Source organism: Moschus berezovskii, chromosome 19 (assembly GCF_049115385.1).
Source record: "Moschus berezovskii isolate FMDL1 chromosome 19, NW_MosBer_1.0, whole genome shotgun sequence".
Classification (NCBI taxonomy): Eukaryota; Metazoa; Chordata; class Mammalia; order Artiodactyla; family Moschidae; genus Moschus; species Moschus berezovskii.
Window position 1 is genome coordinate 66,946,744 of NC_142478.1, and position 25,181 is coordinate 66,971,924.

Sequence of the window (25,181 nt, forward strand, 5' to 3'; positions counted from 1 at the left end):
GGTTGAGCAACTTGCCCAGGGTCGGCTTGATAAGAAGAACCGCCAGCACATCCTGACCGCTTTCTGTGCCGGGACTATGCTGAATACTGATCTCCCCTGCCTTGCCACATGGCCAAGAGGTGCTACGAATTCCCAACTAGAGCTCAGGAAACTGAGGCCCAGAGAGGTGGAGGCCCTTCCTCTCTGGCCCAGGGTGTCTCAGCCAGTGGCTGGGCCACCTTCTGCACGCTGGCTCTGGAATTTTTCCGGATAACTACTTAGCCCAGTGAGTAAATAGCTGAGGTGTGACCTGAACCCAGCTCCTGGGGACCCCACAGCTCACATCGAGCGGTAGTGGCCTGGCTCTCCTGGAGAGGATGGCAACTAACAATTGCTGACTGTCTACTACAAGCCCCCCACTTTGTTAAACGTCTTGTCTGCTCCTTCTAACGATGGGTCCGAGTGCTCGAGGTAATCCCGTCAGCAATGCTTCCCCTGCTGACACTGTAACTGGGTCTCTCCACTCCACATTCGGGGAAAGGAACTCAGCCCCACAGCGGTCAACCTACGTGATGAGGTGCCGGGAACAGTCACAGAACAGCATCAGCATGGCCAGAAGCTGCTTAGACTCCTCCGTGTCATTGTTGAGGCACTCCAAGAAGAGCTTCAGCCCTCCATGGGGCCCCAGCTCACAGATAAATGCCCACAGTTTGGGCAGCAGGTCATCAAGGTAAGTGAGACCTGAAAAAGGAGACAGAAACCGAAGCTTCAGGTGGGGCTCCACCTGGTCCCTTATTTCTCCTCCCCTGCAGGAAAGCAAAACGCTTATACTTATCAATGCGTGTGACAGAAAGAAAACGCCATTACAGAGAAAAGCGTCATGAGAACAATGCTGACCATGAGAACAATGGTAAGAGCAGCTAAGAGTCGATGGGTGCTTAGTTACTGTGTATAAGATACCATTCTGAACACTCAGGCACGTCTTCCTTTCACCTTGTGAAACCCCACGATATCGCCATTTTATAAGGCAGGAAACTGAAGCCCAGAGAGACTGAGTCAGTCAGTCAGTTCAGCCGCTCAGTCGTGTCCGACTCTCCGTGACCCCATGAATCTCAGCACGCCAGGCCTCCCTGTCCATCACCAACTCCCGGAGTTCACTCAAACTCATGTCCATCAAGTCGGTGATGCCATCCAACCATCTCATTCTCTGTCGTCCAGAGAGATTGAGTAACTGGCCCCAAATCACACAGCCTGCAAGTGTCAGACCCAAGAACAGACCCAGATCTACCTGACTCAAAGTTTATGTTTTTCTTAAGATTTTTTGATGTGGACCATTTGAAAAGTATTGAATTTATTACAACACAGCTTCCATTTTATGTTTTGGTTTTTTGGCTATGAGGCACTTGGGATCTCAGCTGCCCGACCAGGACTGAACCCGTACTCCCCGCACTGGAAGGTGAAGTCTTAACCACTGGAACACCAGGGAAGTCCCCTCAGTGTTTATGTTTTATTTCATGGATTAGCAATTTTTTTGTGAAAAAGGCCAGAGAGTATTTTTAGATTTTTAGTCTGGACCAGTCTCTGTCAAAACTACTCAATGCTACTATCGCAGCACAGAAGCAGCCACAGACAAGAGGTAAACAAACGGATGGAGCTGTGTTCCAACAAAACTACTCACAAAAGCAAGTGGTGAGCTGATCTGGCCCATGGGCCATAGCGTGCTGATCCCTGTTTTAATGTATCTTGTAGGCTTATCCACACTGAGCAGAGCTTTCTCTCATCCACTTCTATTACTCTATCTCTCAGAAATGGGAAAGCAGTGAACCACCATTGCAGAGATACTCTGAAGCATTATACAAAAATCCACCGTAGGCCAAAGAATGAAACTAGACTACTATCTTACACCGTACACAAAAATAAACTCAAAATGGATTAAAGAATTGAATATAAGATCTGAAACCATGAAACTTCTAGAAGAAATCATGTAAGTTGCTTGACAAGGTTCTCGGAAAAAACAAAGCCAATGAAAATAAAAATTAGCAGATGGGACTACAGCAAACTAAAAAGCTTCTGCAGCAAAAGGATCGTCCACAAAATGAAAAGGCAGTCTATGGGGTGGAAGAAAATACTTGCAATCATATGCCTGATCAGGGGTTAATATCCAAATTATATGACAAACTCATGAAACACACCAAAAAAAACCCCCAAGCAATCTGCTTAAAAAGCGGTCAGAGGATCTGAGTACATTTTTCCAGAAAAGACGTACAAACAGGCACATGTAAAGTTGCTCAACATTACTCGTCATCAGGGAAATGCAAATCAAAACCACAGTAAGATATCACCTCACACCTGTCAGCACGGCTATCATCAAAAAGACAAGAAATAACTAGTGTTGGTGAGGATGCAGAGAAAAGAGAACCCTTGGGCACCACTTGTGGGACTGTAAATTGGTACAGCCACGATGGAAATCAGCATGGAGATTCCTCAAAAAAAAAATGAAAATAGAATTACCATATGATTCCAACAATTCCACTTCTGCATATTCATTCATTGGAAGAAAACAAAAACACTAATTTGAAAAGATACATGCATCCCCTTGTTCACAGGAGCACTGTTTACAACAGCCAAGATAAGGTCACAACCTAAGTGACACTGCGGAGATGACAGACATACTTCTACAGGGCAAACAGACTCATTTACAACGTGATGTACCAATTCAGTGGGGCTGCCTCTTGAGCAGCTTAGACAGAAACAGGGACGCCATGGTCTGGAAGCCGTGTCAGAGGGGCAGCACGTGGCTCCAGGACCAACACACGTACATGAGGGGCACAAACGGAGACATTCTGTAGGCTGTGAGAGCAGGAGAACTGCAGTATTTTTAAAACCACTATCATTTTCTATCATTCAGTTTGTGTACAGTGTTGTGTACAGCCAAACTGATAGAATGAATACCACACATATACTTTAGACTAGTTTATCTTCATTTTTTTGTTTTTAATTAGCCATGTGGCACAACTTGTAGAATCTTAGTTCCTCATCCAGGGACTGGACCCAGTTCCTGGCAATGAAAGCGCCGAGTTCTAACCACTGGACTGCCAGGGAATTCCCTAAAATCATGTGTTTTCCGCTTGCCCAGAAAACTTCCTTTTGGATGCTCTCACTGGGACAACAGATGTTTACTCTGGTTATCTTAAAAAACTGGACACAGGCTACAATCTCAAAATCATCTGACTCAGTATGCTTCCCAGGCCCTCCCACTGGGTGCTGGGATGCCAGTCCATCTGTGTCCACCTCCTCTGCACTCAGGGAAGCGGCCCTAAGCCCCAGGCCTTTCACCCGCCCCTCTGCTCAAGCCCCTGCACAGCACATTTGCATACTGGCTTGGTGTCTCCGCTGAGGGTCCAGCAGGCACCCTACACTCATCACAGCCCAACAGAACTCTAGACGCCCCATGGTCTCACCTCAATTCCCCAGATCCAATCTACCTGTGAGGCCTGTCGATTCCACCTCTAAAAACACATCATAACCCTCCTGCTTTCATCTCCACTGGCCCAGTGGTTCTCAACCAGGAATGATTTTGCCCCACATGGGGCACTGGACAAAGTTGGGAGACACGTATGGTTGTCATGAGTTGGGGAGAGGGGCTACTGGAACCTGTAGGTAAGGTGCCAGGGGCAGCTGAACATCCTACAATGGACAGGACCACCTCCACAACACAGAACTGTCTGGCCCCAAATGTCAGCAGTGCTAAGGTTGAAGAACACTGCCCTGGTCCAAGTCAACAACTTCTCTCATCACTCTGACTGTCACAGTGCCCTTCATTATAGCAAATACATTTTCCTCTTGCTTATTATTGTCTTCACACCACTAGAATGCAACACTCTCGGGAACACAGATCTTGGCTGTCTTATTCCCTCCTGTGTCTTCAATGCCCGACACTCACAGGCTCTATAAATATTTGAAGCTGAGTAAGTGATGACAGAAGATGAGATGCTTGGATGGCATCACCGACTCAATGGACAGGAGTCTGAGCAAACTCTGGGAAATAGTGAAGGACAGGGAAGCCTGTCCATGGGGTCACAAAGAGTCAGACACGACTGAGCCACTGAACAACAACAAAAGTTAAGAGTGAAAGACAGAAGCAGCAGCAATTTGGTTTAAAAAAATTCAAAAAGCAACAGAGAAGTCCTTGACCCTTTAAGTAGTCAGAAGCTTCAAGGCTTACATTTTGTCCTCACAATACCAGCCAAACTAACAACTCCTGCGCTGCAACTTCCAAGCCCTGATGCCCAATTCTCTGCTCACAGTGGGGACTTTCTTCCCTGCTCAGCTGAAAAGGAAAAGGTCAGGCATATCCATGAAATGAGGTCTCCTGCAGCCAATAAAAATGAGAGTTCAACAATAAGGACCTACAGCGGAACGCAGGGAACTCTGCTCAATGTTAAGTGGCAGCCTGGATGGGAGGGAGGTCTGGGGAGAATGGATACATGTGTGTGTGCGGCTGAGTCCCTTTCGTCGTCCACCTGAAGCTGTCACACATTGTTAACTGGCTATACCCCAATACAAATTTAAAAGTTTTAAAAAAATGAGGTTTTAAAGAATTCTGACATGATAAAATGCTTACAACGTGATTAACAGAAAGGGGAAAAAACTATACATTTCAATCTAAATACATATATATATAACACACTCAGGATCAAATGGTTACCCATAGACTGTGGGATTAAGAGTGGTTTAAATTTTCTTTTCTCTGCTTCTTGTCTTTTCTAGTTTTCTATTCATAAAAAAAAAAATAAGTTTTTTAGAAAGCCAGCTGTACTTCATAATGAAAATAAAAGCCAGGTCTCAGGAACACACTAGGAGCGCTAGGCCTGGGATGCACTCGAGCTGTAACTGAGGTGGACCAATTTCCAAAAAGAACAGCAAAGACACTCTTCTTCAACATCTGATCTCTGAGTCAAGGAAGCCATGAGAGAATCAACATCTAGAACTTGTCTGGCAGACGTGAGCGAGGGCAGAGGCCACCTCGGGACCCCAGACCTGTGAGGATCTGCAGCCGGATCTGGGTGAGAGTCGTCAGCGAGGTCTGGTAGAGGACGCAGATCCTGCAGACCTTCTGCACCTCCGCAGAGTCCACACGTTTACCCCCGACGGGCCTGAGGATGTTGCGAACTGACGCTGACTTCTGAAACGCACGCTTCAGGAGAGCTGCCAGTGAGAGGAGGGGGAACGTGTGAGTAGGAGGTCAGCCATGGGCCCAATGCCTCCCCAGAAAAGGGAAGAGCATTTCAATAGAGCTCCTAACTTCCAGCCAGAGCCAGACAGGGAGGCTCTCCGGCGATTCTCCTATCACAGAAAAGCTGTGACAACAGGTTTTCAGGGAGAACACAAAGACCTCTTCAGAATAGCAGGAAACTCTTGAGAACAAGCAGAACATATCAGATTCAGTTGGTGGATTCCTTGACTGCAATCACTTAACTTTAGAACCCACAAAGATAAAACCTGAGGACTCTACTGGGGGAAGGGGGAAGAAGTACAGGGCCTGGCTGATTCCAAACGTGCTGTGCTTTCCGAGGCAAGCAGGAGCAGCAACTTCAAGTGCGCATTTTCAGTTTGGGGTTGCACTCTTGTTTACACCTTCCCACTTATATCCTGCTGAAGTTACAAGCCTATGCTCACTGATGGCTACAACATGGAGCTCTGCAATACATTGGGCGGCAGGAGAAAAGCCACACTGAGCCCCACAAACTGCCACAGGCAGGTAAGTCCTCCAAATTATGTGCCAGAAGCACTGCCTTCGGTTTATCAACATGGGCAATGAGAAACCTTTCCATGGAACCCGCTTCCATGGATCCTGCAAGGGGGACACTGAGGTGGCAGCCTGTCCAGTGACCACTGTCCCTCTATTAGGAATTCCACAGGGGAGGTTATCTTTTATGACTAGGAACTCAGAAAAGCTCTACCTCCCTTAAGAAATCAGTCCTCCTCCTCCTTTCTACTAATGAGAAGTAAGAAAAGGTCCATATACTCTTTCTCATTTCTGGCTATTAGAAATTCAAAGCCAAAAAAAGAAACTTCCAGCCAAATGGAAGCTCAGAGATGAGTGCAGCTGCCCTCATGGACCACCTACGGATGTTCTGGACACTCAACCTTGATTTTGTTCACAGTTATATTTCCCTAGCCCTTGTTTTCTCTTCCTAAGGATTTTCGGTCACTGTTCTACTACACGTGAACTAGACTTAAGCCATCTCAAATCTTCAGGAGAGTGGGCAGAGGTCATGTGACAGAGGGGACAGGCACCCAGGGCCATTGAGGAGCTGGACGTGGGGCAGGCGGAGCCACTCACTCTTCACAGGCAGCACGTTCTGCGGGGAGGCCGGTGGCACGTGGGCCGGCTCCTGGTTCTCCAGTAGCTTCTTGCTCAGGATGTCGCTGAAGAAGACCCGGATGAGAGGCACCCCCCACAGGAACTGCAGCTGCTTGGTGATCAAGGGCATGGACTCATTGAGGCTGGGTGAGAGCAGGAGAGCGGGCGCGTCAACCCCACCTGACGGAAGGCCACCTGGAGGGGAGGCTGGGGACTGCCACTCGGCATGGCAAATAGGACCCTGAGAGAGGTGTGGGGGTGCCCACACTGCCGCCAAGGCCCGGGTGCAGAGGCACTGACCTCCTCCTCGGCTCGCGCTCCACCCAGGCTTCGTTTGCTGGGGCAGCCCCGCGGCTCTTCCCAGGCCCCACGCGGCCCAGTCTCCTCCCAGCCACCCTCGACCTGTTCGCTCTTCATCCTGACTCCATCCTGTTCACCACCCCGTCGACGAAAGCCGCCTGATGCCTAGTGCGCTGTCATCTTCATAGCTGGCCCACCGATCTCGACCAGAGGCGGGGGCAGTGGTGGGAGGGAGGCAGGAGGAGGAAGAGACGAGACAGGCAGGGCTCTGGCTCCAGGACTCACCCATAGTCCACGGACTGGGAGAACCAGCCGAGGACGGGGTGCCAGTGGGTCAGGTTGGACTTCTTCTGGGACACGTACTTCTGACAGTAGCAGAGCATCTGGGTGAGCAGACTCACGAAGCCGTCCGTCTCCTCCTCTAACACCCTGGGGCTGAGGGAGCCCAAGTGCAGGAGGTTGCCTGCAAAAAGAGAAGGCGGAGTGCAATGGGCCAGGGCCGAAACGCTTCCTCACCCCTCAGCCCTGCTCTCTGCCCCAGGCCCAGGCACCCATGTCCATGGGCAGGAATAAAGTCCCTGGAGAGGGACCTGTGGTGCTGGGGCTGCAGCACAGGTTAAGGCTCAGAAACAGGCCGATCCAGCCTTCAGTCCAGGCTCTGCTGCAGGCGAGCTGGCCGACCCTCAACCCACCTCTCAAGTCTGCTTCCTCCTCTGCAAGATTGGAATAAGGATCCCCTATCTTGATGTGAGGATTATTTGAAGTAACAGGCAAAAGGCCAGATTTTTAAGTGAGTGTAAACTTCATTATACTCGTATTCTAAAATCAAGGGTCAACACAAGGAATGATCTTCTGAAGAAAATCTGAAAGTCCTGGAAAAGCACTGTTATTCAGTGTTCACTGAAGTTACTTAATGTCTTACTCTTACCATCGACTCCTTTAAAATTTAGCCACAAGAACCTTTGTATACTTCCTCTAACCTTTCTCCCCCCTCTCATTTCTAATTCCTTTATTTCCTCTAATGAGGCAAACAGAATTCTGTCCCTCTGCTGTTTTAAACCCTCCTGTCCACAAACCCTTTCCTCATCCAAATGAAAACGTCGTAAAATAAATGCTACAGGCTCCACTCCGGTCTGAGCCCCACCCATCTGTGCTCTCTGCTCTCCTGAGCTGAGCATTCTCCAGGAACTCAACTCGTTTCCATTTTTCCCTTGGCTGCCAGGAAGCAAAAGGGCTGAAGCGTAACATTCACTTACAGTCACTCAGCTAGTCTGCCAGGCTGATATATTTCCCATGTGACTTCAATTTTATGTGTCTACTTTAACTATTTACTTTTCACTGTAAGCACTTCCAGCGTATACTAAAAACAGCTCATGGCCTCCAGCATGGTGGAAAGCAGAACACCTGGGCTTTTCCCGATGCCCGGGACACCACCAAATTCCGACCATGGGTACTCACCCATGAGACAAAGCGTATGGCATCCTTCCAAGCTTTCACACACATCACGGCATCGATCTTCGTCTCTTAAAAATGTGATGAATTTACGGAGCATGTCATGAGATTCTAAAACAGTGAGGCGCTGCGAACAATCGCAGACTGTTAAAGCGGAGGCTGACAGGAGGAATTTCCCACCAGAGCCAAACATGTTCTCCATCACCAGGGAGAAAACAAAGATGAGACCCCTTTTCTTTGGGCTTCCAGCATGAGTATGTCTATGGTGGCTACTGATTTAGGAAAAACATCAGGAGAAGAGGCTGAAATTTCTATTCTAAGGACAAACAAAAACATGGGATTGGGAGAGTGCAGAGCCCACTGACCTCTGGGGTCACGGTGCTGAGATGAGTCACGAGGGCGGGCACGGACACGATGTGGATGAGGAACGGCCGGATCAGATTGTCTGAAAATTGTGCGGCAAGCACGGGGCTAGACACAGACAAATCACCTCACTCAGGAGGACTGTACTGTGACCCTGGAACAAAAGAACAATCCCGCCAACACCCCCAAACCCCTTGAAGGTATGCTTCACAGGACTTCAAGGAAGACTGGACGTGAAATGGGCCCATCCCCTGGGGGAAGGGTTGAATCAGTGATGGCTTATGATGCAGCTATGAAAAATCAATTCACTGAAGTTTTACTGACATGAGAAAATCCTCATGCTGTAATTGACAAAAAAAAAACAGGATAAGAAACTATATACATGGGAGAGGAGTGGGGAGTAGCGACAGTAAACAGACAGGGGCTCCTGGGCTGCCAGCACTGTGATGCTGGCACGGGTATGTTTACTGCATGCTAAGTCACCAACAGGGCTTCCCAGGTGGCTCAGGGGTAATGAACTCGTCTGCCACTGCAGGAGATGTAGGTTCAATCCCTGGGTCGGGAAGATTCCCTGGAGAAGGAAACGGCTACTACTCTAGTTATTGCCTGGGAAATCCTATGGACACAGGAGCCTGGCGGGTTACAATCTGTGGGGTCATAAAGTGTGCACACAATTTTAATGAGAATAAATAAAAGTATTGATTCCATGCAAAGATGGCAATTCTGGATACAGTGGTTTAAATAAAATATATCATTAACCTCCCCTTTCTTTTGACTTTTTACATAAAAGAGTTCTCATCAGATAGAGCAGCGTTGTCCAACCGAACCTCCTGTGATGATGGAAATGTTCCTTAGTTGTGCTGTCAATATGGTTTTCACTAGTCACTTGTGGTCTCTGAGCCACCTGAAATGTGACTAATGAAATCAAGGAACTGAATTTTTAATTGTATTTAATTTTAATAAGTTTCCATTTGAAACAGTCCCACGTGGCTAATGGTTAAGTGGTAAACACAGTCTAGACCAGGTTGGCAAACTGCTGCCCAAAGGTCAAAATCTGCCCACTGCTGATTTTTGTAAATAGAGTTTCTTGGGAATACATAGACATCCCCATCTATGGCTGCCTGGCAAGAGTGGCAGAGCAGCTGTGACAGAAGATCTGAAAATACTCGCTAGCTGGCCTTCTTCAGAAGGAGTTTGTAAGAGAAGGTGCCTTCAGAAGCACACCAGCCCCTCAGCTATAGCTTCCTACTTACCGCATCGCCAGGGAAAAGGCAGCCGTTAAAGTGCCTTTGGACAGACAAGGTCGGGGTCTCGCCAGGCCACGGGTTAGCAGGATCTGAAAAGAACATCGTAACTGGTCAGGGGGTGACGCCAATTTTATATTCATGTGTACGTAGAAAAGGTACAACGAGTGCTTCAGATCGGGGGAAAAAAAAAACTGTATTATGACGTTTCTAAAAAATTGAAAGAAAAGTAATGGGTATGGAGGGCCGTTGTCCCACTCTACTTTAAGTATTACAATTAAGTTTTTAAGAATAATAGCTAAAATTAACAGCTGATAGAATACCAGATTTAAGAGCTCAATTATTTTAGAAGCAGTTTGGAGTTAGGGTGTGAAGCAGACGCTGCCGCTGAGAGGAGCTGTGGAGAATCCACCCTTGGCCACCATGGCGCTTCGCAGGGCTGATGTGAGGAGAAAAGGAATCCCAATGAGACGAAGCCCACCGCAGCCCCAGGTGGAAGTATGGACTCAATCATCATCACTTCTCAAACTCCAGAATTCCCAAGTACTTTTAAACACTGATTAGACAAGTTTCTGACAATCCCCTGGACGTATGAACTCCCTGATAACACGCAGTGTGGAGCGAAGGCCGTTGGAGGACACAGAACTAGAGAGACAATTCCAGACACTGGCCAAGAAGGGGCTGCGGGGACACGTCCTGAGGCCCTCTGCCTGAGTTTAAGTTTCAAGTGACTGGACTGTCCTTATAACTAAAAGGTAAACACAATGAAGGGATCCCAGCCATTGTCCTCTCTTTACACAAACCATGAGGCGGGGGAGGGCGGAGAGGGCGCTGGGCCGTAAGCCCTTTCTGCAGAACGCGCAGCTCTGAGGAGGGCGGCAGATATGCCGAAACCAGAGGTAACACCCGAGTTCAGGTACTGGAGAATGAAGCCACAGACCTGCAGAACAGGGTAAAATCCACGCTGGTTGAGATGGCCCATTATGTTTGCACAAATGTGGTTCATGGCTGGTCGAAGACTCTCACCTAAACGAAGGAAAAAAGTCTGAGAGAAAAAAAAAAATGTCTGACCGTCATGTGAACTGTTTATGTCCCCAGGCCCCGGGCCATAAGGAAACCAGAGCTCCTCTGGCTTGCCTTCCTGCTCCCCTTGGGCCTGGTATCAGAAGAGAAGCGGTATTTCCAGGATTCTCTCTCTCCTGCAAGGCCTGGTTCAAGGGTCACCTCTTAAGAGACGGGTCCTACCCGTTCCCAGAAGCATGGTCCTCAGCATCCAAGCTCCTACAGGACCTTTTCTATGTCCCTCCGAGGGCCTGGCACTTTGTACCCGCTGCGGCGACCTCCGCTTCCCATTGGGACACAAGGTCCCTGGCAGGGCCCAGAACACAGTGAGTTTTAAATGCCTCCTCCTCCACCCCTCCCCACTCAGAGTCCAGGATCGGGCCCCGAAGAATCCCTCCTTCCTGGCCTGGAGCCTTGGCACACGCAGTGTCCTCTGCTTCAGAGTTCTGTCCCTCTGCGCACCCTACCTCTCCCTCCAGCTCTCAGCTCAGACACCGCTTCTTCAGGAAAGCCTGAGCCCCACACAAGGCAGGGCCTCTCACCCCACTGCACCTCGCTTCTCCTGGGCTCTTCCTTCCAAGCGCCACCTGCCACACTGGTGTCGTGACCTGTACATACTCACATACATCACTCATACAGTCACACATGTTCATATATATATGTTGACATTCGGTTGCTAAGTCATGTCTGACTCTACGACTCATGGACTATAGTCCGCCAGGCTCCTCTGTCCATGGGATTCTCCAGGCAAGAACACTGGAGTGGGTTGCCATTCCCTTCTCCAAGGGATCTCCCGACCCAGGGATCAAACTCGCATCTCCTGCACTGGCAGGGGGATTCTTTACCACTGAGCCACCAGGGAAGCCCCATACTCTAACATCTGTCTCCTCTCCAGCCCCCAGACTCAAGTGTGGTGAGGAGGGGCGGGCGCACAGAGTTCAGTCCTAAAGCCCCTGGAGGACAGTGACCTTTCCCACAACTCTGGTGCCTGCTCGGCACCTTGCACAGAGTAAGCTACGATGCATGAATGTATGAAAGACGTGAGGCTGAGTTCAGGATTCAGGGACAGAAGTAGTTTTACGGGCAAAATAGAATTATCTTATGAGCTTTTAGTTTTTTTAGGCTGCGCTGTGCAGCATGCAGGATCTTAGTTCTCCCCTGAGAACCCACACCCCCAGCATTGGAAGCATGGTGTCTTAACCACTGGACCGCCAGGTAAGTCCCTAAAATAGAATTATTTGCTGCTGAACATCTTCCATGTGAAGTGACGAGGCTTAAGTGAATACGATCGCCTGGAGGCTGCGGTGCTGTGGGCACTGTAACAAGTGCGCTCAGAGGGACTGTGCCTGCTATCAATACTGAGCATGTTCTAGACACCATGGGGCAGTGGGATGGGACACGCCAAGGGCATCTCCATGCATGTGGTTCCAGGCCCTTCCCTGAGGTTCATGGTGGCAAAAACACTTCTTGAAAAGGTCCCCCAAACCACCGAACTCTCTATGGAAATGCGACTTGGGGAAGACTTTGAAGTGAGTCTCACCGACCTTTTCCCCGGAGAATTTTCCACGTTGAAGTGTCGGTGAAGGTGACAAGCATCGTGAGGCACAGGGTGATGAGTCTGGAGTCCTGTAAAATTTCCGGCTAGAAACAACAGTGAGATTGAGACATGCGCCCTCCAGCCCAAGGCAGCAAAACAACGTATTTACAACTTTACTGCCCGCAAACAAACGAGGTGGGATTCTAAGCTTTTATTCCTTTTCTCTTGAGGAGTCACCGCTTCAGGAGTTAAATGATGGGGATTTTGGCACATGAGGGCTTGACCACAGACCCTGAAAGACTCCTGAGACTAGTGAATTGAGAATTCTTAGAAAACAAGATGACCAGCGCTGGCTTGCTTATGTGTACGCATTTAGTATTTAACACATGCATGCATGTACACTGCAGCCACAGAGAAGAAATGCAATTGAGCAGAACAAGGACAGTGAGCTCAGACTTCTGGCTCTACCACTTACTAGTGTTGTGATCTTGGGCAAGTTTCTTAAGCTCTCTGTACTTCCTCCTCTGTTGACTAGAGACAGTAACGCTGCTTCTTTCATTGGGTTGTTATGAGACATAAATGGGTTAATGTACATAAAGCACCAAGAACAGTGCCTGGCACACAGATCACACTAGGTAATACTGGCTATTTCTATAACGATGACTATAATTTATGCTTTCTCCTGGGTCAAGGCTGAGAGAGCCATTCACGAGCGCCTTGAGAGAGACATCTGAGAATGGATCACTGGGGGCTCTGGGAACATTTGCTCCACGTCACCAGCAGAGCCTATGCCAACTCATGTCACCAGCGGAGCCTATGCCAAGTCTCTGCCCCTGAAATGTCTAGCCTCCACAGGAGCAAAGTGGAAACAGCCGCTGTTGGCACACACACACACCCTGCCCACCTTTCTGAAACACAAGGGAAGGCACTGGACCAGGTGGGGGTGAGAGTGGCACCCCATCTGTCTTGCCACCGTGACCAGTGCAGGGTTGAGGCCAGGATCCCACTGGACCTTTACGAGTCCTTCCAGATTTCTGAACTGGTGTGTGGGGGGAGCCCTCCCTTTTCCCTTTGGTCAGGACATAGTAAGGACGTAAGGCTCAGAACTCTTGGCTACCGTGATTACAGCAGGAGAGGGCGAGGGGATTCCAAAAGGGAGCACAGAGTAGAGAAGTGATGGCAACCCCAGCAGCCCCTGGCTCCAGTCATCTGCAGTTGCCTTGTTACAAAAATACTCTACAACTCAATGTTCTCTTTCTTGCTTAGCTTGTGTTACCAGCTGCACTCACGCTGGGTATCTGCACTTGTCACAAGGGGCCTAACTCATATAATAATGTCAACTCTAAAGTATCCACTACATCAAAAGGACAGAAGGGAAAACAACAGATTCCTGGCATCAAGACTGTGGTGAGACCAGGTCTATATTCAAAATATTGTGCATGAAAAAGGCACTCAGGCTGATAACAGCATCTAACTCACTCTCTGCGGGGACAGGGCTCCAGTAATTCATCACTAGACTCCAACTGGGAGATCATACATGTAGTAACATCTATGAGTGAGCCATGGGGACTCTGAAAGCACATCCTACAGCCCTCACGTGGGAAGGACAGATTTACAGTCTTGTTTTTATTTTTTACCTTGAGCTGCTCAAGAAACTCACAGCAATACCACAGGATGTCTTTGATCTGTTTAATCCATAGGAGAGTGAGATCCTTGGAAAGAGCCAGAGACACGTACCACACCTGCAAGCAGGAAAAAAAGAGGAATGCAAAGGGCGGTTCCACTGATCAAACGACATACATTCCAGACACTGGAATGGGATCAAACAGCCAGGTCAAGAGTCAGATAAGGTGGGGGACGAATGGATAAATAAGCAACAAGTAGGATTTCTTTTGGGCGTCCCTGGTGGCTCAATGGTAAAGAATCCGCCTGCCAATACAGGAGACACAGGTTCAACTGCTGGGTTGGAAGATGCCCTGGAGGAGGAAATGGCAACCCACTCCAGTATTCTTGCCCGGGAAATCCCATGGACAGAGGAGCCTAGAGAGCTATGGTCTATAGGGTCACAAAAGAGTCTGACACGACTGAGGGACTAAACAACAAGAAGACTCATTTTAATACTAAACTCAAAGGTAAAACAGCCTGGTAAGCCTAGCGTGCTGTGATTCATGGGGTCACAAAGAGTCAGACACGACTGAGCGACTCAACTGAACTGAACTGAAGGGGATTTACCATCCTGAGTAAGAGGCAAGGGCTGAACACAGCTTCTTGGATAACACAGAGACAGGAAATCAGCTGTACTTTGTTAATGTTTCTGACCCATTACTTATTTCTGAACATATGCCTTGGAGAAGGGCATGGTAACCCACTCCAGTATTCTTGCCTGGAGAATCCCATGGACAGAGGAGCCTGGTGGGCTACAGTCCATAGGATCGCAAAGAGTCAAACACAACCGAAGCAACTCAGCACACGCACACACCCATGTGAACATAAGCAGACTCATACACAACAGTCAGAACATTAAAGGGGAACTTCCAGAGCCAAGCAGGCCGGCTTGCGGGGTCGTGGGAGACTTTCTGGCACCCCCCGCCACCCCCACTCACCTTGGGTTCATTCTCAGCTTCCATGCTGCTCAGGATGCAGCGACACAACTTCTCAAATCTCTGCAGAGAGGCAGATTGGGGGTTATACATTCCCTCGATGAAGAGAGACATCAGGCTGCCTCACATGTTCCCCTGGCGTGACATGACAAATGACTCACAAGGGGACCCTATTTAATTCCAACTGGCAGACGTGGAGACTGAGGATATCAGAAAGACTGAGGCAAGGCTCTCCAACGGGTGGCCCGCAGGCAGGAGGAGCCCCGGGTGTTCTAGACTGGGGCTCCTTTTGGAAAGCAAGATCAGCCTGGCAAACTGGGCCTGAAATCCCGCAGAGCAGCAGTGTTTTCTCCTCAACTGTGCTCGGCCATTTGCCGTTTTGTAAGCACCGTGCATACGGACTTTTGCTTCACAAGCTGTCATAACATCACTTGTATCTTGAAACACAAAAGCAAGAAAAGTGGAAACTGGACCCCAGGTCGGGCTTCCCTGGTGGCTCAGAGGTTAAAGCGTCTGCCTCCAATGCGGGAGACCCAGGTTCGATCCCTGGGTCGGGAAGATCCCCTGGAGAAGGAAATGGTAACCCACTCCAGTATTCTTGCCTGGAGAATCCCATGGACGGAGAAGCCTGGTAGGCTACAGTCCACGGGGACGCAAAGAGTTGGACACGACTGAGCGACGGAACGGAACGGAACGGACCCCGGGTCACGCTCTGGCTCTGCCAGCCCTGGATCCGTCCTTAGAGGCGGTGCGGCCCCGGCTGCCCCCCGGCCACGCTAAGCTGCGGTCTCCTCCTCTGTTCACCGGGGATCCCTTCCCTCCTTCCGACTCCTCACCTGCGTGACTGGGCTCAGTGCCAGCGTCCTCCTCTCCCCACTGCTGGGCTATGGTGCCCATTGTGTTTCTTTCGGGAACCCCAGTACCCAGAAGAGGGTCTGGTGCAACGAGACGCTTAGCTGCAATGGATGTCTGACCCCGGGAACACAGAGGCACTCCCCAGTGGTATCCTTACAACTGTCACAGATAACTAGCTCCTTCCTAGAATCCTACTTTCTAGGTTGATGGTTCTAACTCCAAAGGTGCAACTAGCATGGTTCATTTGGTTTGCAGGATCTTAAAAGAAATTTCAAATTAGCTGCCAACCAGGCTTCCCTGGTGGCTCAGACAGTAAAGAATCCATCTGCCAAGGCAGAAGACTTGGGTTTGATTCCTGGGGTCAGGAAAAGCCCCTGGAGAAGGTAATGGCAACCCACTCTAGTATTCTTGCCTGGGAAATTTCATGGGCAGAGGAGCTTTGTGGGCTATAGCCCATGGGGTCACAAAGAGTTGAACATGACCGAGTGAGTTTCACTTTTTTTCAAATTAGAAAACTGAGTAGCAAAGATCTCCAGCATCTCTTAAAAAAATACCAGAGTATCAGTCCCCCAGGGGCTGGAGCCACGGGATGGCTGCTCCTTTGGTTGGTCGTGGCACAGCCCACCTCTCCCTCTGACGCCCTCACCACTGTCTATCAGTTACCGTGAATTATGACCTGTGCTGTCCTGTAACTCATGAATAGCTTCTCTCACTCATCTGCTAACCTGTCTGGCTTCTATATGCATCAGAGAACACCTGCTTACAGAAGAGTTACCATTAAACCAATCGTGATGAGGGCCTTCCCTGGCCATCCTGTGGGTGAGACTCTGTGCTTGCACTGCAGGGGGCACAGGTTTGATCCCTGGTCAGGGAAATAAGATCCCACATGCCACATGGCCAAATAAATAAATGGTAAAAAAGAAACAAACAAGCAAAAAAATCCCCCAAATTTCTTTATTGGGGAAAAAAAAAAATCATGATGATTCTCAACACTGGGTATAATCCCTACAAAACAGTTTCCAAGAAAACAAAAGGGGCAGGACATGGGGAGAACAGAACCTGACTCACAGAGCTGCTGTAAGGACCACGTGAGTTAATATTTATCAAATACTCATAAAAGGATCTGACACATAGTAAGCATGACGCGTGTTTGCTGTTATTATTTTACCTCGTTATCCTCTTTAATTCTGAACAAGAACAGCAGTTTCCTGGCAATCTTAAAAATACAAAGTGCGCTTCTTTTATTGGACCCAGAGTCTTCTGTTTTAAAAAACTCATCAATCTCTCTCCTAGGGAGGGAAGGGTTAAAAAAAAGAGATTTTTTTTTTTAGTTAGGAGTTCGTGGCAGCTGGAAGGCTGTTCAAGAACTGTAAGAAAATACCAACTGTTTTTTTTCCCCCCGCTATTTATTGGGAATAAAAGTAAACGTGCTGGGACTTCCCTGGTGGTCAGTGGTTAGGATCTGCCTGCCAACACAGGGGACATGGGTTCAATTGCTGGTGTGAGACGATCCCACATGCGCGGAGCAACTATGCCCCGTGCCCTAACCACTGAGCCCACACTCCAGAGGCGGCAGGCTGCAACTACTGAAGCCTGTGGGCTACAGCCCGTCCTCTGCAACAGGAGAAACCACCACAGGAAGAAGCCCTCTCATCACAGCTAGAGAGTAGCTCCCGCTTGTCACAACTAGAGAGAAGCTGGCGTGCAGCAACAAAGACCCAGCACAGCCAAAATAAATATACTTTTTTAAGTTGCAGAAAACAACATCAAAAAAACAAAAACGTGCTGAGGATTCCCGCCCCCCACCTGATTTCTCTTTGCAGCCGACGCCGACAGAGAAAGCTCCGTATGTGGGCCTGAATCTCCACGGCCGCCCGTTCTCGTTCCTTCTGCACCAGCCTTTCCTCTCGAGCCTGACGGGCTCTGTCGATGAACCAAGCTCTCGAGGTCTGAGAAACGGTGAACATGTTTGCAAACTTGCACAAACCCTGCAAGAAAAACAGCCACTGGCTGATGTCAGTCATGATACGAAAAACACTCACGGAAAGGGGCTTAGGAGCAAAGGGCAGAAAGCCCTGGCACCCTCCCCAAGGGCTAATAGCTCTCCTGGCACGAGTCCCAACTTCCTATCAGCTCCTTTCATGCAGCTCCCCAGACCAAAGACGCTTTCTCCAATACTAAATAATTACATTTTCTTAAGAGAAAGAACACAGCACCTGGCATAGGGTTCAGGCTCAGTAATCGTTTAATGAATAAACAAAGCATGAATCAATTCCATCTATAAAGCTCTAATTCAAACCAGGCATCCTCTAAGTCAAAGGTCCCTGGATATTTCACTGAGCAGTCAGCTTTTATTTTGCTGAGTAAAGACTGGAGGGCAAAACATTAAACGTAATTATTTACTGTTACCATCATTTTATTCATTCATTCACTCAACAAATATTTACTGATACCTACTTTGTGCCCAGCACAAAAGAAGCCTTTTGTTTTTTTCAAGGGCCAATTAAATATAAAGAAAGCCAAAGGTACATGATTCCAGAATGTGAGACAATCCATTAAATTGAACGTGTTCGGTTCTAAGGACAACTTATTCTGCTGTCCTTACTATTTCCATTCGGCCAAGGGCTGATGAAGATGTTAGAGCAGAGATGCCCCCATCCACAGACTAGCATTCTTGGACAGAGGCTCTCAATTAGCCATTATAGTGTCATCTAAATCACCAGTCGGAGAAGGCAATGGCAAGCCACTCCAGTACTCTTGCCTAGAAAATCCCATGGATGGAGGAGCCTGGTAGGCTGCAGTCCGTGGGGTCGCTAAGGGTCAGACACGACTGAGCGACTTCACTTTCACACATTGGAGAAGGAAATGGCAACCCACTCCAGTGTTCTTGCCTGGAGAATCCCAGGGACGGGGGAGACTGGTGGGCTTCCGTCTATGGGGTCACACAGAGTCGGACACGACTGAAGTGACTTAGCAGCAGCAGCAGCAGCAGCAAATCACCAGTAACTGTCTTTTCCCAAAGGGATGGTTGTGGTTATCAGCCTAGAGCACACAACACTGGTCCACAGAGCCTCTCACACTGAGATAATGTCTTTAGATGCTCGAAAACTTTGTCCTTTTATGCAAAATAATCAGCCCAGCTGACACAGGCACTGAAATGAATTATTCAGAAATTCAGACTTGTGGAAAACCATCTCTTTACCAGGTTACCTCACTCAAAGCAGTGCCCACGTGAGAACATCCAGGACAGAAAGGGCCATGAGGCTCCTCCCACGTCCACACACTGAGGGACCTGTGTGACCCCTCTTCAACACTGATCCACAGCTGGTAAACAAGGCTTTGCCAACATGCCGGTCTCTCACCAGTAATTCTCAAGACAAACATGGAGACAGTCCCTCCTGAGTGTGGGAGCAGTAAAGGGAGCCCCTAACCGACACTAAGACAGGAGGCTGCGTGCAGACTGTGACTAAGTACCTGCAATTTGATCTTGAAACTTTCACCTGATCCCAGGAGGAAGTGTGAGAAAGAGTCTTCTCACCTGAGGACCTGCTGGTGGCGCAGAAATGTCAGGTCATCATTAGTGATCTTACACAGGACTCAGGGCTGAGGGCGGCTTCTCACTTCAGAGGAGCTTGTCTTTTCTGGCAAAAGAAAAACAATCCAGATTTCGGATTGAGTTTTATAGGCAGGGCATCGTCTTATCTTCTTCACTGAAAAAAAAGTAATAAAAACAGGGCCTCTGGTTTAAAAAAAAAACAAAAACCCCCACCCGTGTCCTCTTTAATTAATTACGATCAGAACTAAATGGCACATGTGTCTCCCCAGTCCTCAGGTTAAAGGAAGCAGGTTGAGAATAAGCCCAAAGTTGCTGAATTAGAGCTGTACGCTTTATGATGGCAACCAAGGAAGAATAAGAGGGAATGGAATGTTTAAAAGCCATTGCAAATTATGTTTGGCATTTTTAGCAAACTGGAAAAATGTTTATGCTTAAGAAATGAAAAAGGGGCTGGCTGTGAACCAATACTGTCATTGAGTTCAGGCTCACACTGCTTGTCACACAACAGTCCAGTGAGTCAAGAGGCCGCTGCTGGGGCAGGAACAGTAACTGTATTTGAGAAGACAGCAGACCGAGAAGATGGTGGGCTCACGTCCCAGAGAGCCATCCTGCCTGGGTTAGAATTCAGGCTTCTTTCATACTGAAAAGGGAGGGAGCAAAGCCAAACATTTATTGGTTCAACTCAGCCTCCAAAGGGGATGTGTTCATTTCTTCCTCCCTGCAGTCACTCACGGGTGGGCCTGGTCAGGATATTTCCTGTGAGCTAAACAAAGGTATTTTAGCTTCAGGCTCATTAGCTGGGAGGCTGAGTTCCCAAAGATGGACCACTGAGTATAATTTAGGCTTATATGCAACATCCCTTTAGGGATTAACTTGTAATAGAATACAAAAGATTCTTCCCTATGACCCCAATTACATCAAGAAAAAGTCCTGTGCACAGGTAGATACAAAACTGGGAAAAACCCAGGAATGCTTGTTTTAACCAGTGAATGTAACTAAAAAGAAGCAAGCTCACAGACATAAAGAACACATGGCTGCCAGTGGGGCAAGGGAAGGAGAAAAGGGTAGTTCAGGGGTAAGGGACTAAGAGGTACAAACTATAAAGTATAAAATAAGCTAGAGGAGCTTTCCTGGTGGTCTAGTGGTTAAGAATCAGCCTTGCAATGCAGGGGACAGGGGTTCGATCCCTGGTCTGGGAAGATCCCACATGCCGAGGGACAACTAAGCCCGTGTTCCACAACTACTGAGCCTGCATTCTAGAACCTGAGCTCCGCAACAAAAGAACCCATGGCAATGAGAAGCCCGCACACCACTAGAGAGTAGCTGTCACTCACCACAACTAGAGAAAGCCACATGCAGCAACAAAGACCCAGTGCGACAACAACAAAAAACAAAACAAGCTACAAGGATATTTTGTAAAACATGAGGGAATATAGCCAATATTTTACAACTGCAAATGGAGGACCTTTGAAAATTGAGTCACCATATATTGCACCCCTGTAACTTACTTGTATTATACATCAACTGTATTTCATTTAAAGAAGAATGGTTGCTTTGAGGTAGTGGGACTGTGGGACATTTTGCTTCCCTAACTGATCTGTTTTCTTGAATTCTCCACAGAAGGCATGTGGTCGGGAGACATGGCACTGTGAGAGGCACGAGTGTTTTGGAGTCACAGAGCTGGAGCGAGCCGTAGCTGTGCCGTGTACTGCGGGGATATAGCTCTGAGCCGTCCTGTCTTGCCTGTTAATCAGCTTAGAGGCGGATCCTAAGGACTGAATGAGATGATGCCATCAAGCACCCATCGAAGTGGCTGACAGGGCGCACAGTCAATAAGTCTGACGTACTATCTTTATACACACAAACATCTGCCTTTTAAAAACTCTACTAGAGGCCCTTATCTGTACAGGCACTCTGGATCTGTGGGTAGGAAAGAATGGTTACCTATTAAAAGAGTTTTTTCTATCACCAGTCCTGTCACTTGGGCTATGAACCCTTGGGCTTGGGCCCTGTTTAGACTGGGTGACAGCTTCAAGCCTCTCAGAGCTGCAAACAAGCCTGCCCAAGCCATGAGCACAATGGTATACTCTTTCCTTAACACGGAGACAGTCTCTCTTGGGGGGCAGGGGAAAGATGGGGAGGGAGAAGAGAGAGCTTTTTCCCGAAGAAAAATGGGAGGTTGCATGTAAACTGTGACTAAGCACCTGTAAGGCTACCTCAAAACTTCACTTCTCCCAGGGGGCTCTTCCTTGAGCTCACCAACCCCTCGGCAACGCTATATGCTGGTTTCTGTTTATACCATGTAATGGTCTATACTTTGCAGTTTTTCGAATCCTTTCTTCTTCACTTCCTCTAGCTACATAATGTTTATTACAGTTCATCAATCAAATAAAAACACATCAGAAGTATTTGTGAGGTACTTACTCTGCTAAATGCCTTGGAGGATCCAAAAAAAAAAAAAGGCTGTGTATAGCAGAGAAAGCCCTGGATCAAAGTAGCCTTTGGTTTTTTTCAGTTCTGATTCTTTCTCATTTGGCCAAGTTCCTTATCATCTGTATGCCTCAATTTCCTTATCTGTAAATTGAAGTTTGGGATTTTCCTGGAGCTCAGATGGTAAAGAATCTGCCTGCAATGCAGGAGACCTGGGTTCGATCCCTGGGTCAGAAAGATCCCCTGAGAAGGAAATGGCTATCGACTCCAGTATTCTTGCCTGGAGAATTCCACGGACAGAGGAGTCTGGTGGGCTACAGTCCACGGGGTCGCAGAGTCGGACACGACTGAGCAAGTGACACACACACACATAGCCCAGGTTAGACAACTAGTAAGGGACAAAGCCAAGATTTTAATAGAGTTAGGACCCTACTTCTACAGTTCCATAAGATATTCAGTCTTTTCTGGATGAAGTCAACTTCATGGAGAACTAGGAAAGAGCCTGACAGTCCAGAGAGTGTCATCAAAGGTGAAGCACCATAAATACCAACTGCTGTCTGAGCCCAAAAGAATTCTCCACTCATGGTGGGAACAGCTGGGCAGCCAGGTTGAATGACCATCACCATTTAAGTGTGAACCATGGGTCAAATACTGCACAGATATTTAATCATCTCTGACTTTTCAACAGCTCTATCAGGTCTCTATAGCCTAATTTTCTTAAGTATAAGCAACAGAACTTAGACTGTTAATGATAACAGCTATCATTTATTGAAGGCTGCAGCCTATATACGGAGAAGGCAATGGCAAGCCACTCCAGTACTCTTGCCTAGAAAATCCCATGGATGGAGGAGCCTGGTAGGCTGCAGTCCGTGGGGTCGCTATGGGTTGGACACGACTGAGTAACTTCACTTTCACTTTTCACTTTCACACATTGGAGAAGGAAATGGCAACCCACTCCAGTGTTCTTGCCTGGAGAATCCCAGGGACGGGGGAGCCTGGTGGGCTTCCGTCTATGGGGTCACACAGAGTCAGACACGACTGAAGTGACTTAGCAGCAGCAGCCTATATAGGTGCATGCTGCTACCTTCAAACAGAGAAAACGATATTCAGAGAGGCACATGACATGTCAGAGGTCACAAGGCTCCTGATTTTGAACTCATTTCTAACTCCAAAACAATTACTTATTTTAAGTGAAACAGAGAAGACCCAGGGACGCCCCCATTCACAGAAGGCAAAGTCGACAATGCAAGACTGCCCGTGGGGCCAAGTTAGAGTCAGATTACTACCAGGTTTTTCTTTACTGTTATCACTAACTTCAGCTGTTTTTATTGAGAACCGTCAGGCATCTACTAAAACTTGAATTACACGAGCTCCTCCATTTGACAGGAGCTTGTTACTCCGTTTTACAGAGTTGGAAACTGAGGCACAGAGAAGGGAGGGAATTCACTCAAGGTTATAGGGAATCGGTTGGAACTCCGGTTCCGATGACTTCTGAGGCCCGGCGTCTGTCCTCGGCATTAACAACCACAATAACAAGTCTTTTTCATCTAGCAATAGTCTGTTTATAAAAGTCTATTACCTCTTTTTATCTCAGTAGCTCCGGAAATAAAAAGGCCACGGAGAAACATCCCCTGGAGCCCAAAAGCCAGCCCCCAGCACCTGCAACCCCGACCAGGCGAAGCAGGGACTCGGCCCTAGGGCTAACTCCCTCCCAGACCCCGGTCCCACCACCCGGAGAACCCACAACCCTGTTCCCACTCTCTACCCACAGGCCGTAGACCTTTATCCGCTCGAGGCCCCGGCGCTCGGGATCGGGGCCGCAGTTACCACCGCTTCAGCCCAACACCCCCGAGCTCTGCCAGACCCGGGGCAGCGGCCGAAGGCCGACCGCCATCTTGCCCCGGGGTGTTCACTCTGAGAGTTCCGTCGGAAAATAACAACGAGTTCCGGAAACGACAGTTCCGAAGAGCTTCTTCTTCCGGATGGGAAAACCTCCCTGCATCTTGTTGTCATTTATGGGAGCTGGAAAAGCGGAGCATTCAGGAGCGGGATAAACGCCTGACCTAGCCGAGAAGAGACGCAACCCATTCTAGCTAGGAAGCTTGGAAGAAAAGCGGTCTCTATCTAGTAGTGGTACGACGGACCCTTTAGGAAAGTGTCCTCTGCGGGGCGGAAGTGAGGTGCAGACAGCGGAAGTCTCCGCCCCGGCCCCGCCTCCGCCCGCGGCTCACGCGAGCTGGGTGTTTCCTGTCTCTTTCAGTCCGGGTTTGGAGACTCCGGCTTCCTCTGGCTTTTCATGGTAAGGAGGGCGTAGCCCGCGGACTGGGGGCTGCAGAGCGTCTTGAGAGAGCCGGGCAGAGGCAGAATAGAGAGGGCAGGGCCCGAGAAGAAGGGGTGCGACGAGGGACTGTCGCGATAGGGGAGAGGAGGTTGGGAGGTTGGGTGGGGGGCGAGGTTGGGGGTGGGGGAAGGGCTCTGGGTGGAGAATTGTCTCTTGTGGGGTGGGGGGCTTGTCCCTGGCTCTTGGGGACTAGGGAAAGGGTATTTGGGCTTGGGGAGTAGATACGTGCTTGAGTAAGTTGTGAGGGTGGGTGGTAGTGGTGAGGCGGATCACCTCTTAAGACTTGAATGCTGGTTAGAAACGAGAATTGGTGATTGCAAAGAGAACAAAGAGATGTCATTGAAAATGGACTTTTGGGGTGGAAAATGAGGAAAATAGGAAGGATTGTGAAGGCGGATGTGTAGGTGACGAGAGAGCGAAGTGAGATTGCTTGGAGCGGGGCGTTTGGGGCTTTTGGAAGTTGTGCTAGAGTCTCTGGGTTTCGGGGAAGTGGGCAAGGTGCGTCTGAGTATTCGGGCCAGTGGCGTGGAGGAAAGAGACGAGAAGGAGCCTGTAGGCGGGGCGTGCGTTAATGCTGGGAACTCCGCGGAGGGATGCCAGGGGCCTGAAGTCAGGGTACTTTCGCCACGGATTTCAGCACCTTAACTGGTGCCCGGCTACCTATCTAGTCAACTTCCGTCGAGACAGGGGTGGCCACACCTAAGGAGCTCGGGGTGTCTCACGCTCTTATCGCCTATCCGTGGGAATGTTTCTCTGTTCTTGGAATCCTTCAGGGCTTTGCTGTTTGGCTTTTTCCCTGAGTGGGAATGACCAAGTTCAGCCCAGACATTTTTTTTTAACTTGTTTGTCTGGAGTCTCTTCCCTGAAAAGTGCAGTCTTAGGGAACACCAGTCCCAAGGCCAATGTGGAAGAAGAAATGACTCTACCTGTATCTGACTTTGAACTGCTCCATTTCTGTGCCAAGTAAGTTCCACCTAAGGGAGAGAAGGCATTGAAGCAGTGGTCCTCAAACTGTGGTCCCCAGACCCGCAGCATCACCTGGGAACTTGTTAGAAATGGCCAAGTTTTCAAACCCTACCAGACTACTGAGTTAAT

At 48.7% G+C, this 25,181-nt stretch overlaps 2 protein-coding genes across 10 annotated transcripts in view; one reads left to right on the top strand and one right to left on the bottom strand.

Moving 5' to 3' along the window:
• The window catches only part of UBE3B (ubiquitin protein ligase E3B), a 46,950-nt gene extending 23,278 nt beyond the window's left edge, over positions 1-23,672 (bottom strand). For 3 of the 7 annotated variants that reach the window (XR_008683018.2, XM_055404357.2, XM_055404363.2), the window contains exons 1-15: positions 23,515-23,672; positions 19,298-19,400; positions 17,566-17,747; positions 16,928-17,048; positions 14,908-14,967; positions 13,942-14,046; positions 12,312-12,408; positions 10,646-10,731; positions 9,715-9,797; positions 8,464-8,569; positions 8,105-8,225; positions 6,932-7,109; positions 6,326-6,489; positions 5,020-5,187; positions 549-720 (exon numbers count right to left, since the gene is read on the bottom strand). Coding sequence is in view for 6 of the 7 variants with exons in the window: in XM_055404357.2 (XP_055260332.1) it covers positions 549-720; positions 5,020-5,187; positions 6,326-6,489; positions 6,932-7,109; positions 8,105-8,225; positions 8,464-8,569; positions 9,715-9,797; positions 10,646-10,731; positions 12,312-12,408; positions 13,942-14,046; positions 14,908-14,967; positions 16,928-17,048; positions 17,566-17,726 (1,622 nt within the window). In the remaining variant the exon portion in view is untranslated. Of the gene's footprint in view, positions 1-548; positions 721-5,019; positions 5,188-6,325; positions 6,490-6,931; positions 7,110-8,104; positions 8,226-8,463; positions 8,570-9,714; positions 9,798-10,645; positions 10,732-12,311; positions 12,409-13,941; positions 14,047-14,907; positions 14,968-16,927; positions 17,049-17,565; positions 17,748-19,297; positions 19,401-20,823; positions 21,091-23,324; positions 23,441-23,510 lie in introns of those variants that run through there. The other 4 variants (XM_055404360.2, XM_055404358.2, XM_055404359.2 and 1 more) reach the window with 4 other exon arrangements.
• Positions 23,673-23,933: 261 nt separating this feature from the next.
• Positions 23,934-25,181, top strand: part of KCTD10 (potassium channel tetramerization domain containing 10) — a 32,991-nt gene continuing 31,743 nt past the window's right edge. For 2 of the 3 annotated variants that reach the window (XM_055404364.2, XM_055404365.2), the window contains exon 1: positions 23,934-24,044. In XM_055404364.2, coding sequence (XP_055260339.1) covers positions 24,042-24,044 — 3 coding nt within the window. In that variant the 5' untranslated portion in view covers positions 23,934-24,041. Of the gene's footprint in view, positions 24,045-25,029; positions 25,050-25,181 lie in introns of those variants that run through there. The other variant, XM_055404366.2, reaches the window with a different exon arrangement.